Source organism: Neodiprion lecontei, chromosome 6 (genome assembly GCF_021901455.1).
Source record: "Neodiprion lecontei isolate iyNeoLeco1 chromosome 6, iyNeoLeco1.1, whole genome shotgun sequence".
NCBI lineage: Eukaryota > Metazoa > Arthropoda > Insecta > Hymenoptera > Diprionidae > Neodiprion > Neodiprion lecontei.
Genome location: NC_060265.1, coordinates 27,899,399 through 27,913,808, shown reverse-complemented (window position 1 = coordinate 27,913,808; position 14,410 = coordinate 27,899,399). Strand labels below are relative to the sequence as shown.

General features: G+C 42.3%; 1 protein-coding gene across 13 annotated transcripts in view; it reads left to right on the top strand.

Annotated features, from left to right (window-relative positions):
* The window catches only part of LOC107227701 (atrial natriuretic peptide receptor 1), a 138,890-nt gene that overhangs the window by 55,365 nt on the left and 69,115 nt on the right, over positions 1 to 14,410 (top strand). For 3 of the 13 annotated variants that reach the window (XM_015668919.2, XM_046744163.1, XM_046744162.1), the window contains exon 3: positions 3,144 to 3,539. The exons of the other annotated variants lie outside the window; for them this stretch is intronic. In XM_015668919.2, coding sequence (XP_015524405.2) covers positions 3,144 to 3,539 — 396 coding nt within the window. The remainder of the gene's footprint in view (positions 1 to 3,143; positions 3,540 to 14,410) is intronic. 13 annotated transcript variants of the gene reach the window in all.

The window sequence follows — 14,410 nt, the reverse complement described above, 5'->3', positions numbered from 1 at the left end:
GATTCGAAAGAGACGCGATCGCGGCAATTTCACGAGTGGGCGTAAATAACGGGTCACAGACAAGTTTGAGAGCCTGCGGGGGGTGTCTTTGGACCATGGACGTAAAATCGGCGACTAATCGTTAGTCAGGACTCAGGACAAAAGGTACAGGAGTAAGTCATAGTCCAACGAGGCGGCTCGTTCCGTTGCCAATAACGGTTCGTCCTCGTTAATCCAGGGAGCGATTCGCAGTCGTGGATACGCGCGAAACGTTAACGAAGATCCAGGGAGCCGAGGATGACAACACTTGTTGCTCTTCGTCAAAGAGGAGAAGGGCTGGCTGCGCGTGTCAGGAGGAAAACCGAGGTCTCGGGAAAATATCGAGTATCAGAAAGCCAAAGGTGCGTGGAACGGCGAAGCGGTTGCGAAACTATCGTGATTAAAAGCACCTCGCGTCGGTATTATTTGGTTCAGAAGCTCATTGATTAGGCAGAGTCTTCTCGCCGTTACATACGGGCACATCGGACTCCAACGTCAAGCACGCTAATCCGCCTCTCGCTGTGGGCGAGACAAAAACAACCTGCCGAAAAGTGAAAAGATGAAAAGTTTTCAAGCTGGAATTTAGTTATTTTCGTTCAGCCGTGCATCGAGTCGGCTGAAGCATTCGGGTTGTACGCGTTTCTTTGGGGCGAAGAGACGTCGCCGACCCCAGGGACTTCGGTCTTCCGGTTGCGTTGGACGGTCACTGGACGTCTTACTTTGGAAACAAATCGTTCAAAGCAAATCACTTGGGCTCCGGTGGAAGGAAGAGGCGAATCCTAAATCGGGCGATGCTGTGGGCGACATCTGACTGAGCTGATGTTGGACTTTGACAAATGAATATAATTAACTTGTCGTTGGTTGGTTGGCTTGTTCGTTCGTTCGTTCGTTCGTGAACGTTGGAGGGATACGGTGCGTGACCATGAAAAATAATATCTGTGGTATCGGGTTCGTTGACGCCTGCGAATTGCGTGCGGTTCATCGTGTAACGCCTGGGTATTTCGTAACCCAGTAGACAACTTTGGCATTCCGAACGCGATCGGAAGAGAACCGAACCTCTCTCCTTTCAGTCTTCGCTCTTGGTCCGCTGCACCTCGACTAGACAGCATCAAGGTTACGAGTGCCAATCCTCGTAACTCATCGCCCGGATCAATAGAAAATTCTTACAGATATTCTATTCTCGAGCGTTTATACGAACCAGGCTTCAGCTCGAACCGTTCAACGGATCCTAACCGATAAGGTCTGGCTGTATAAACGGCTTTACCTGTCCATACGACTCGTGCTGTATTATCGCTCCATCGATTTTCACCCGACTATTTATGGGGGTCAAAAACGTGCCCGCTTTTGCACGTGTACGGATCAATCAACTCGAATAACATTGAATAATATAACGGCACATTAGTCACCACGCGAGTTTATATCCGTGATCCGCAGGCTTATTCGCTACAGCCTTTGGTTTTTACCATCGCGTTTCCGCTTTGATGGCGATGGTCTCGGATTAAGGTTTCTCGCGGGATTTTAGTAAAACAACGTTAATTAATGTCAGGTTGAAGGGTGCTTCTAACGTTGTAACGGGTTTGTTTGACGCCTACCGGGGACACGATTAGCAAATTAGTAAATCTGTCCACAGAGCCGAACATGCCGACTTTACATCGCGTACGGTGTACGAAAAATCTACCTTTCAAAGCACTCGTTTCCTCCTACGTGGATTTCCCACTTGGACAAACGGCGACGCAAGTCGTTAAATTTACTTTCCATGTACGCGTGCGCGAATCCGGTGTCTTTACTGTGGTTGTAAATATCGTTAAATTCTGTCGACAGCTTCCTCGTCTGCTTCTCAATCCAACCCCTTTAAAGAGGAGGACAATTACACCAAGTTCAGGTTTCAATCATCTCTCAGGGAACTTGGGTAATTTTGAATTTACAAACCCCGGAGGTTTCTATTGATATTCGAAAAGGAGATAATTGTGTATCTCTCCAGGTATTTGCTGTACGTGAATCGAACGGTTAACCTCTCCTTGGATTTATACTTCTCACCGGTTATCCAGTAAAATACTTGACCCCGTTTCGAAACTCTCCCTATTCATTCCATGTGCGAGAGATCGTTTGATCCCGCGTCAATTTAGAATTCAACCAGACGTAGAACGTCAGTTCCCGGCATCAACGATGATCGGGAGACGCAAGGCAGGCGTCGAGTTTCGGGCGTCTCGACTTCAAGTTGTTGCTGGTTTCGCGTACCGTACCTCGCTAGAACTTTTTCGAAATAACGTGAAACTAGCGGTCGTCCAATTCTACGTAGAGAATTTAATGGAATCTTTTATCGCCTCGTGCAACGCGATTTGACGATGTCACAGGTCAAGTGTTCGACTCGAGGACCTTTCTCGAGGTAACTGCACGTTACCCACGTACGGGACTGCTCTATGGGAATCGGAAAATAGGTATCCGTGTATTGGTCGACGGACGTTCGCAACGACGACTCCGTATCGTCCGTTTTTATTTTATCTCTTGCCTGCTTATTATTCTTTTCTTCGTCCTTTTTACTACTCTCAGATCATAAACCGAGATATCTGATCAACGGAAAGAGCGCATAGTCCCGTATGATGAATGTACTCTGGTAGTGTGTAAATATACTGCAACGGTCAAAGTCAGAATTGAATAATAACTCCTCTACTTCGTTACTTAGAGACTCGGAATATGCGGTTGGTACCGAATTTCTTCCATCTCCGCGTGGAACTGAACGTGTAACCTAATGTTCAACACCAAGAGATTGATTCGGCAGATCTGTAATAAAATAATGTACATTCAACTTGGATCTTAGTCCATTTGTGCGAAGGCGGGACGAGTCAGGTGGTATCGGATAATTTTATTTAAAAAGGCGGTCAAGTCTCCGTCGACTTACGATACGATTTGAGTTCCTTTCATAAGCCAGCGACGAAGGATTTAACCTGCAGACTCTAATCCATATCTTGATACTCGTCAAAAAGTGTTTCGAATTCACGAATGGTCAACTTCCGGATGTTTTTCGAATCGTACACACGGTGATATATCTCGAGCGTTCAACGGAGTGGGTCAAAAAGTAAAAGCCAAGCAAACAAGCGGTAATAATAAATCAAAATGGCAAACAGACGCGTTTCTGGGCCCGGTCTGCGACTACGTCATCGCGCCCGTGGCGAGGTACGCCGGGGCCTGGGGAATCCCGGTCCTGACGGCCGGGGCCCAGGCCGACGCCTTCCGTCACAAGGACGAGCACTACCCGACGCTGACGAGGATGATGGGCTCGCACAGTCTCGTCGGCGACGCGCTGCGCTACATACTCCAGGGTTTCGGCTGGAAGGTGGCCGGGCTTTTGTACCACAATCACGAGATGAGCAGCAGCCGAGGTAACTCGGAGTGTCACTTCACCCTCAGCGCAGTCTTCAGAGCCCTGAACCAGTCCTCGGTCCACAAGGGGTTCAACCAGGAAACCGCAACGCCCAAGGACTACCGGCAGCTCCTCAAGTCCCTAGCGAATAACGCAAGGAGTAAGTCTGCACTTTTACTCCCACCCTCCCACCTTTCACCCCCAACCTCGACAGGAATTTCGGGGCTCGTTAGCCAAAGGACGCGAGTCACACTCACTCGCGCCGGTGATTGTTGGGACAACGATTTGCACCCTGGCACGATCCAATTCCCCGTCCTTCTCCATTGGCCCAGACTTACATGAAAGAGAAAGAGAAAGAGAGCGAGAGCACTCTTATCCAAGTGTGTCATTATTTTTTTCAACAAAGGAGATACGCAAATTTAATGCAGCGAACCATGCACCCCTGTATTGGCTGGCATAGTTGTTCCCAAAAGTCACCCTGAATCTTTTCTTTTCCATTCTTCGGAAAATGTCGAGTTTTTACTCTCAGCGTAGAGGAAACGGTTTTGGTCGTATAAGTATCAGTCATAGCCGTAGTTTGACCCAATTTTGGTTATTCTCGAGTGGCAAGTAGGTTGTTAGAAAAATTTAACTTGAACATAATGTCCCAGCAGGTTCACTTCATATTTGCGTTATTTCTTAACATTTATGTCAGTGAATACGGCACAAACTTTTTCAATTTTAATATGTAAGTGGTTACTCAAACATCTAATTTGTAATTTTTGCTTTACTTTCCTTTACCTCGTAATACATTAAATATTGTTACATCAAGCCAAAAAATTTTAGCGGACCTGCTGGGACGTTTTCTTTCCCAACCGTGTACCGAGTTTCTGAGACTTTTGCTCAAAACTCAGTCAGATCTCTCGGATCCGATTTCTCGACCGAGACGACTAACGAGTCCAAGTAAGAAATGCAGAATTTTGCGATGCAGAGATGCACAAATGGCGCATCTGATTTACCCGTCGTAAAAAACAACTTTTGACAAACTTTTTCAAAGTCATCGGGATTATTCAGGTGTGAACGATTATAACGCGAAGTCGATTATATCCGAGTAGATGAACGCGTTTACATTACACGGACGATTGTTTATTTTCGCGCCTTGAGGGATAAGAGTAAAATAACATATCTATCAAAGAGCAACCTTCGTTTCGATTAACAATCACACTGACTTTCGGGCGGACTGAAGTTTTTCCCGTTATTCAACAGCCACAAAGCGACAACTTGTAAAGTCACTGTGGTCGAACCAATCCCTCGGGGATTTCTCGTACGCAATCAAGGTGTGTTTGATCAATAGGCTATCTCTCTCTTGCTTCGGCAGCGGGGATACGACGGAGGGGAGATTCTGGTTTTGGCTCAATCAAGTTCATCCTGAAATGAATTCAAACGTATTCATGCTAATTTTCGCGAGAACACCGCGAGGCTTCGACACTCTTCGACACGTTCCAAAAAGCGCGAGTTCGTCTGGTACAAAGAGATTTGGAGAAGAGATGTAAAGAAATCCTTCATTTCGTTTTCAAATGTACACTTCGAGGTTTATTCACGTGGATATCCATCGCGACTTAGACGTCGAACGATCGAGATCTTTGCGACTAATGTCACACGGATGATGAAAATATCTGCTTTATTTGATTTTTGTAAGATCAACGGGTTTTGACGGCATTTTCGACAAAGAGTAGTGCAATTATTTTAATTAATGCTACAAGCTGGCCGTTGCGCGTTTGTCTTCTTTTTTTTTAAATTGAAAAAGAAACATGCATAAATGTTGAGATACACGAACCGCCCGGGATTTTTTTACAGACTGGAGCCGGAATTTTATTGCGAGGGCACGTTATAACCGCGTATAGAAAATAAAGCGAGAGGACGAAAAAACAAATAACCTTTATACCGCTAGGCGTTATAGGTGTAATAACGATTTTCTCAGAAACAGAAGGATCGGCGCTGCAGCACAGGAGGGAAATTTTTTTTATTATTATTATTTTTTTTTTTTGTTCTATTCTTATTTCTTCCAAAGTCTCGTTTGCCACATCGAGGTTTTTGCGAATCGTCTGTGGCGAGAAGAAAGATGAACCGAAATGAAATACCTAAGGTAGAAAGTAAGCAAGTAATTCGTGGATACATCCCTCGACCTTAATTTTCAACGGTGTTTTCTATTCTCGGCACTGGGATGCGATGCGATTTCGAAAGCGCCAAGAACTCGGGCTCGTGAAAATTAGCTCAGTCGCAGTAAATCGTCAAGAGAATTTCCACGTCAGCCACGATTAGCTAAGGAAGTTAGGGGCGCAGTTGTTGACAGCCGAGTTCGATGGTAAACGAATTTTCCTTATCAGAACTTTCCCCTAAACCGATTGTCAGTGTCGAATACCAGGCACGAAGAGCTCGTCGGATTCTCGCATCCGGGTATCAATAATTTATCGAACACCTCCGTTGGAGTTTCGAAAATATTTGGCTTGCACGAAAATAAATGAATAAACAAAAAAATGTAAGAACGTCTTGAGGTTTCTTTACGCAATATTCCGTCAATGGCAGTAGACGCTTCCCTCAAACTTCGATCATACTTCGTTGTCGTTGTATATCCGTCAACTCCAATTTTTTGATCATTACATACTATCTGTTTTCCGCAGATGCGGACGTTATAAGCGAATCCCCCGGCCGTGTCTGGGGTAAGTTTTAATTTTCAGCTTCAACTCTGTTATACGCACATCTCTTCCCTCTGTTTCTTTCCTTCCATCTCTCTCCGATATACACACAGTCCAGTCCCTTTTGTTCGTTAGCCTTGTTATTACTGCTGATTAGATATTATGCGATGTGTATACCTATACCTTTACCCAAACCTAACACACGTACACGTAGGTTGCGGGCGCAGACGCCCTCCCACCTCCTGAAATTCACGTAGGATATATTATCGATAGATATATATATATATATACCTTGGCATATTGCTGCATGAGTTGCCTGCAGGAGTCACCCCTTGTCGATATACCGTCCGTATTCCAGAAATTCACACATAACACACAGAGCTGAATGGGACAATAGTTTTGTCCACTCGTTGTCCGTGTTGGTATGCAATTACTGCCCGTTCATAGATCAGCCTGCAGTTTTCTCTTCTCTCTTTTATACCCTCGACCATCTTTTATTCCCGCCAGGATCTGGTCCATCCAATGGCAGCCCCCCGCCCCCCCTCCTTTATAATCGGTAATACGGAGTTCATGAATCCTGCGCAGTGTCTCTGTTCCAGTATTCTTACATTTCATGCCCGATTAATTGGATTTGCCGACCGTTGATGGAACGGATTTTTACCTTTTTTTTTCTTTTTCGCAACCCGCACTACCTGTAATCGCATTTTGCAATCTCCGGCTCTTTGACTGATCACTCTTGTCGTCGATTTTCGAATCCTCCTCTCCGCTGATTTATTACACTGGTTTGCAAGGGTTGAAGGGGAAATAAAAATCGTTTGTTACATTTTAACGTGACTGCACGATCTTGAGACGCGAATCTTGGCTTCGGCTTTCGACACGTTGATCCCGTAAACCAGACTCGATTTTTACGACGTCGAGGAAACGTTTATACTACTCGCTCGGTGGTATCCAGCCGTTAGACAAGTTATACGAAACTGGAATTACGTTACGAGTGAAATACTGAAAACACCGAACGACGAGCGGTAGTCAAATATCGATATTGTTCAATATTTTCGCTTGATTTTATTTATTTTCTTAATCTTTTTCAATATTTATCGGCAACTTGGGGGTTTGGAATAACGAAATTCTCGCTACTCCGAAACATCGAATTACCTGTCAAACAACGACAGGTAAATAATTGAATCCTGACGCAGGAAAAGCTGGAAAAGTTAGAAATAATGGAATTTCTCGATGCTCCGATCTCATCCTGAAGTACGAAATTCAAAAATTACGCTTATTTTACAAATGACGCCTGGTCTACGATAGCGAATTACGATTATTGTTCTACCTCAATTCAAAGCACGTCGCCTCGCGGTACATATAATATGAATTACGCGGGTTACGGGGTTAGAAGGGCGGCGGTACACGGCTAATTTAATTTATGAACTAACTGAATTTCTCCGCTTACATTCGGAAAGATAATATTTATTAAGGGTAAGCGAACACGTTAGTAGTTACAAGTCTCGGGACGTGCTCACATGTTTTATAGACCCAAATCGATTCTCTGATAACGCGAAGCTGAGACAGGGGAAACGTGTTTATACAGACGTTTTCTTTCCGTTTCACTTTTTCCTTTTCCCATTTTTCTTTCTTTTTTTTTTATTTTGTTCTTTATACTCATAGCGCTGAACAAACTCTTACGCGGCTTCGATTTGCAAAACATGTTACATACACTTGAAAGTTTTGGATCGAGAGAGGTGAACAAAAAAAAAAAAAGAAGGGAAATGAAAAAATGTCAATCGTTTACCTTGAACAATTCTGTTGAGGAGAAAATACCTGAATTAAAATATAAATTGAAAATCGTACGATCGAAAACGTTCTTCGGGCGGTTGCTGAGTAAAAAATTGTAATTTAGATCGAATTTACGATTGGAAATACGTCGTTTGAAATTTTTTATTTTTTTTTTACCTCTTGTTCAAGATATTTGAAATTTAAACAAATTCGGTCACGCCTGATTTATAGTCTATTAGAATACGGCGGATTCTAATTTCTTTCGAAACAAGCGTAAAAAATAGATTTAAAAAAAAGCAAAAAAAAAAAAAAAACGAAAAAAGATTGGCATATAGGTGCAAGATGTATTTTCATTTTATTACGTTGCCAAATTGGAAAACCTGGGGTCGGAAGTATGAAATTGCGAGTTATTCGTCAACGGTGATGGACGAACGGCTGCGTCAGCGGTTTGCTTGCCCCTTAGACGAAATTTCGTTTGGTAGGAAAAAGGAAAAGGGAGAACGTCCGTGTGCGCGTGTTGATTATTTTTTCATCGTTATGGGGATCGCCTGCCGGAAAAGGCTTATTGAATAATACGGTAATCTGCTTGCTCTTGGGTCTGCTTGCTAGTCGCGTGTCCCTTTTTTTTCAACTTCCACTATTTTCCGCACGGCTCCCTTTAACACGGTGTGAAACTTTTCCACCGAAATATCAGCGCGGCTGTGGAAAATCGCGTCTTCTGCACGTTTTCACGATTCCTGTGTGTGTGTGTGTGTGTTCGTGTTTTCACTCCGCCTTTTGCGATCCTTATTTTAATCCGGCAATGATCGTTATCTCAAATTTCGTTCCGTCGATACGTGCTTTGTATTCTATCAGCTCTTCGATCTATTCCTCGATTCCCCTTTTTGTATTTACCTTTACTCGTGTTTCGATATTAAACATATAAGTACGAGTTTTCAAGTACAAGAGAGAGTGGAAACCGTTTTTTTTCTTCTCTTTCAGATTCCATTCAATATATTCTAGCGAGCTTGATTTATTCTCAGTTATTCATTTCTGCCAATTAATTGAGCTGATTCTATTATATTATACCAATGTTAAAATTTATGCGTATTTAATTACGAACCATAGAATCGTACTGCTAATCACGTTATGCCCAACGATTTGTTCAGTATATTTATGTGTGTGTGTGTGTGTGTGTGTGTGTGTATATATTTATGTATATACATACATATATGTATATGTATTCGCCGTAGTGGAAAATTCATGGTCGTGGTATAATTATTCCGGTGGTTTACACATTTATCGCCGTGGGCAGAGAGCCGTGTTAACGTTAACATTTAGAGTCGGACGAACTCGGGATTCAATCACTTCGCAAACTCAAACTATGAAGTTGGGATTTAATTAATATTGACATTTTCATTCCGGACTTTCGAAATGTGTAAATAAAATGTGTATTCAGAGTCTTAATTATTGAGCACAAGAAGGTTTTCATTCGTACGTATAATTGAATATGCCTGTGATATATATAGGTATTTTTTATTTTGTATCATTATTTTGAAGATAAAAGGTGCTGCTTTTTTTGCACTCAAAAATCAGTCAAAATCTACTATGGGTGAGGATACAAATTTCTACACACTTGATCGTCCATTTTTATCGCATGGTTGAGGATGAATTTCGGCCGACTGGTATGAGGAGGAAAGCAGAAGAACGGAGCGAAAGAGAGACGGGTATAACAGGATTTCGATCTATGTGATAATCAGCCATTTCGAAACGCCTCTCGCGTTTCTTGGCTCTTGATTCTTGCAGGTTTCGCTCTTTTTTCACCGCCGATACATTCATATTTAGCAGCAAGAAACTAGGATCGATCTAACCTGTGGAATACCTCGTTACGTGCCGTCTGCCGAGCTTCCTGGGTTGTTTGGTTTTTTCCTTATTTTTTTTATTGTTTTTTCACCCGCCCCGAAGTGACAGCGCTGCTAGAATCCCGGTTTTACTTTCATGTTTATATTAAAAAAAAAAAAAGAAAAAAAAGAAAATAGCAATATTGATACGAAAGCGGAAATAAAAATAGAAAAAATAAAAGAATAAAAAAACACGTCGTCGTCTCGGGGGACAAATCCTCGACGGTGTAATGATCGGCTTTTTTTTACGAGGGTGCAATCAAACGACTCGAGTCCGACGGCTGCGCGAACGAAAGAACAAAATCGTCCCGTAGGTTTAAACCTCGATCGTCCGGGGTCGTCGGTTCGTTTCTATCTACATATGCACGAAAAATCTCGAGCGAACGCGTCGCTGCGTATTTTTCTCCCCTCGCTGTTGAAGAACGAATGGGGAAAAGTGGGGGAAATGTGGAATGAAAATTCCAAAAAGCTGGAGGCGTAGCAAAAAATTTCAAACACTCGAATAATTTACTGCAAATTATTGATCGAATTGCGAATGGTTAGATTTAGATACATTGCTGCTGGTGGGGGTGAAAATGTAGTAAGATTAGAAAATAGATGAGCCGCAATAATAGCCGGAATTTTCAATAACGCGATAATCTCAATCGATTTCAAATCGCGGGAAGTCGGAGTGCCGAAAATTCAAAACGTAGAAATTGAAGTCAGAGCAAGCCAAAATACAGAATTGTCAGAATTTTCACGATTGATTTTTATTTCGATGCTCTGTACCTTACGTCTTACGATTCTATTAGACAGATTTTCGAAGGGTAGAAACTGTCCATAGCGTGACCCTTCTGTTTTCTTATAAAATTAAAAAGAAATCGACTCAATCGTTGATTTCACTCTCGACTCTTTGGGATTTCAACTCGCTTAACGACGCGGCTGCAAACCGTGTTTCCTCAAGATTTTGGCAGGCAGCCGATGCGATTAAACGGGGGCTGCTGCAGAATTCACGCAGACTTGTAATCGAGTGGATCGGTCTCCTCGTTTACGACGTTTTTGCGCATCGCAGCTCTGGTTTTGTCAGTTCGACGTGCTTTTTAACGTGCAATAATAACGAGCTGCCGCCGCCGTTGCAGCAGCCGTCCGATTGTACGGCTCAAGATGCGATAAAACCCACACGAAATTACAGATCCGGATGATACACACGTGGTGCACGTGCCGCCTTCCTCGTAACTGCGAAATCGCAAAATTGATGCTCGTTTTATTTTCATTTATATTTTTATTTTATTCGATACCTCGACTCGATTGACATCGGTTTTTCAAATTTACCTGTATAACCTGTTACGTCGAGTTTTGGCGATTGCTGATACGTTCATACGGTACAGTACGCGCGTACGCATATACAATATATATAACATATATGTGTGTGCACGTACGTACGAGTCCTTCGATCCCATCGTCGAATCAAATTTATCCCGCCCTTTTCGTCTCGAACGTTGGGATGTCCCCTCGCATTTGATTCTATTTCGTTTGATTCGATTTTCGTACTTTGGGTCTGGTTTGCGCCGGCGTCGTAGTGGAGTGCTTTTCGTCAATTTATCGGACCAGTGGATTTTACCTCAGGTTGACCCGTAGAGGAGGATAAAAAACAGAGTAGAACAAACACTCGTAATGTAGTTTTTGTCGCAGATACGTAGAAACTCGATTTTCAATGTCGGAAATGGCCGTTTGTCTGAATCATGTAAAGCATCGTGCACCGCAACGCATGCGCACTCGAAGCAAACCGATGCATCGACTCGATTGAATCGGTAAAAATTCATCGACTAATCTATTATTTGATTTTTTTTTTTTTTTATCTTCGCATACGAAACCCAAATTTCGTAAATTTCTGTACGTAGTCTTGATGGTGGAAAAGTTTTTTTTATAATTTATAGTTTCCTTTAAAATATTTTTCAGTTTCAGGTGAAAATATTCATTCATCTTTCACTTATTATACGAAATCGGTGTACTTCGTAAGTAAGACATTGATAATAATTGAGACTTTAATCATGTAAATTGATATTATTTTGCATCGTTAATGGAAAAGAAATACGAAAACCGATTTTTAGGGAAAATAATTGGGTCGGTTGATTAATCGAGTTTAAAAAATAATCGGCTATCCTGAGATATTGTATACAATTAGTGACGAAACCGGGAAATGACGATTCGGGTGCGAGCTCCGCAGACTCATAACCGTTCCCTTATAGTTTTCGTCACTTGTTACGTAAAGTACTAACTAGTACACATACCAGAAAGCCAAAATACCTCCTCAACTTCCATCAGTCATTTTGCCAATTTTAGCACCACTGCACGCTTCGTATTTTCAACGGACTCGTACGTATGCATAGATGGATAGATATAAACGCATAAGTATATGTAATACACCGGAAAAATATCACCCCAGGGACGACACGTGGACGTATAGAGAGAATATGAAAAAGAAAATTTCCTCTCGTGTTTCTGCAGATACTTGAAGAGGTTCGACTGATCTGCGTATGTATTCATGCCTATGTATTAAATGTATTATCATACCTGTATGTGTGATACGTGTAACGGGATATTCTTGCGTAAGACGAGCCCGTAAACGGTAAAAGATTTGGCCGAGGGGTGGGATTTATTAAAAATTGCAAAGGATGTGCCGACGTAATATTATATTTCAATTGCCTCGTTCAACCAGCTGCTCAAAGCGAAATTATTATATTCTCCCACGCGATATGAGGTCGCTTTAAATCGACCTTTTTCACTTTTATGCTTGTACCGCGGATAAAACCACAGCGCTTTTACCCTTCTAGTTCTTCCAAGCGAAAAACTTTCTCCTCCCTCTCTTTCCGGTAAAGATGAGCTCCGGTGTATTGTAATGCAAAAACGTTCTTATACCGCGATCGAGTTTCAAACTTGTAACGTAAGCCGATTCACCGATACGCACTGATCAAGACGAATCGTCGAAGTTTGGACTAGGAAAAACTTTCTTATCTAGGTATTGGAGGAAACGAAAGAAGAAAATCTCCGCGCGATTAACAATTCTTACAATGGAAGGTAGTCGATTTTATTTTTACGAAAATATTTATCGTTCACATGATTCTACGTTTCACGTCGAATAATAAAGTTACAAAAATCCAAACGGATTTACTTTTATGCTGCAAACGAATAAATTCGGCACTGCAAGGAAACAAGCTGTGTTGGTAGGAAAAGCAGCGGGGAGAAAAAAAAAACGTGTCGAACAAATGTCAAATCTCTGCGGTACTTGGTAGAAATTATTCCGAAAAATCCCAAAGCGCATAATTCTTATTGTTGGCCTCGTCGAGCCGACGCTTGTTTTGCAAACGTATAGCATATCTCGTTAACATGCAAATTGTGTGACAGTCCAGCCCAATTTGATCCGCAGTTACGGAGGAGTAACTCGACACTTTGCCCCTTCTTGTATCCCTTCTATATGCTGCAGTAATATAAGCTAAGGCCCGAGGATTAACCGTTCTAGCCTCGAAGCTCTCCATCGCGTCTGTGTCTGCGTGATACGCAATAATATTGCTGTACTAGACAGTTTGCATGCGCTGTAAAAAAAGGGGGGAAAAAAAAAGGATAAGCCTTTTCATTTCGGTTTGAAAAACGTAACGGGTATGTAAAAATGTCCGTATCATGGAACGATATTGTCAGCTTTTAACCGTTCGGCCAGATGTCGAAATCGCTGCCATTGCCTCCGGGATGTTGGAAAGCCGACAGGGAAATAATCGGGCGAAGCACTCGTTTCGCAATTACAGACTGAAATCCACCCCGAACGACGAACGAGCACAGCCGGTGTCTGCAAACACGACTAGCCGACGTATTTAGAACGCACTTCGAAATATCCTGGATTAACCCGTCCTACGGTGGCCGTTGCTATAAAACGGGGTTAAAAAGGCTAGGCCGAGGTATATTTTGAATAAAAATCTCGAACGCGATACGATGTCACGTCTGTTTTTTTTTTGACTGATTTGTTTCGTTTTTAATAAGCATCTCCCCGCGTAACGCATATTTGTAGTCAAGTTGTAGAAGTAATTTTTTGCAAATCCGTTAATTGAAATCATAAAAACGCTATTATGAGTTCCTCGTTCCTTTCATAGACAGACATGACGATCGTAGCTGATATAACTTGACGCGTTAATACAAACATATTACTTGGAATATCATTTTCTGTTACTTCGGAGGGTTGTGACATAGGGCTATTAAATCGACTTTTTTTTTTTTGCGAACGGTTACCTGTATTAATATGCGTTTGGAATAATCTGACATGTTTATTGGCAATCGTCGGGTTTATACGCGCTTGGTTTATAAAAGAATTTTTTCTTTCTCTCCCAAGGGTATAAAAATAAGAAGAAAAAGATCGTTTCGGGGCAGCTAAATTCCCTCGATTATACAATGTCTGCTGCTTGTTATTTTCCACGTGATGTCATTATCTTCTTTGCGTTGTTTACGCTGCGAAAATTGTTTAACGTATTTTCACGATATTTGCATAGATCAGACCGGCCGCCGTAGGGAGGAAAATGTGCATCCGAAAACCGTCGACGGTTCGTAAACTTGGGGAAAATTGTTTCTTCGTATTATTTCATACTCGGTCTGCGTCGCAGAATGGCTTGGAGATAAGACACCCGAAAGCCCCGGCTCTTCTTTCCACATTCAACACCTCGCATTATTACCTTCGTGGCTTT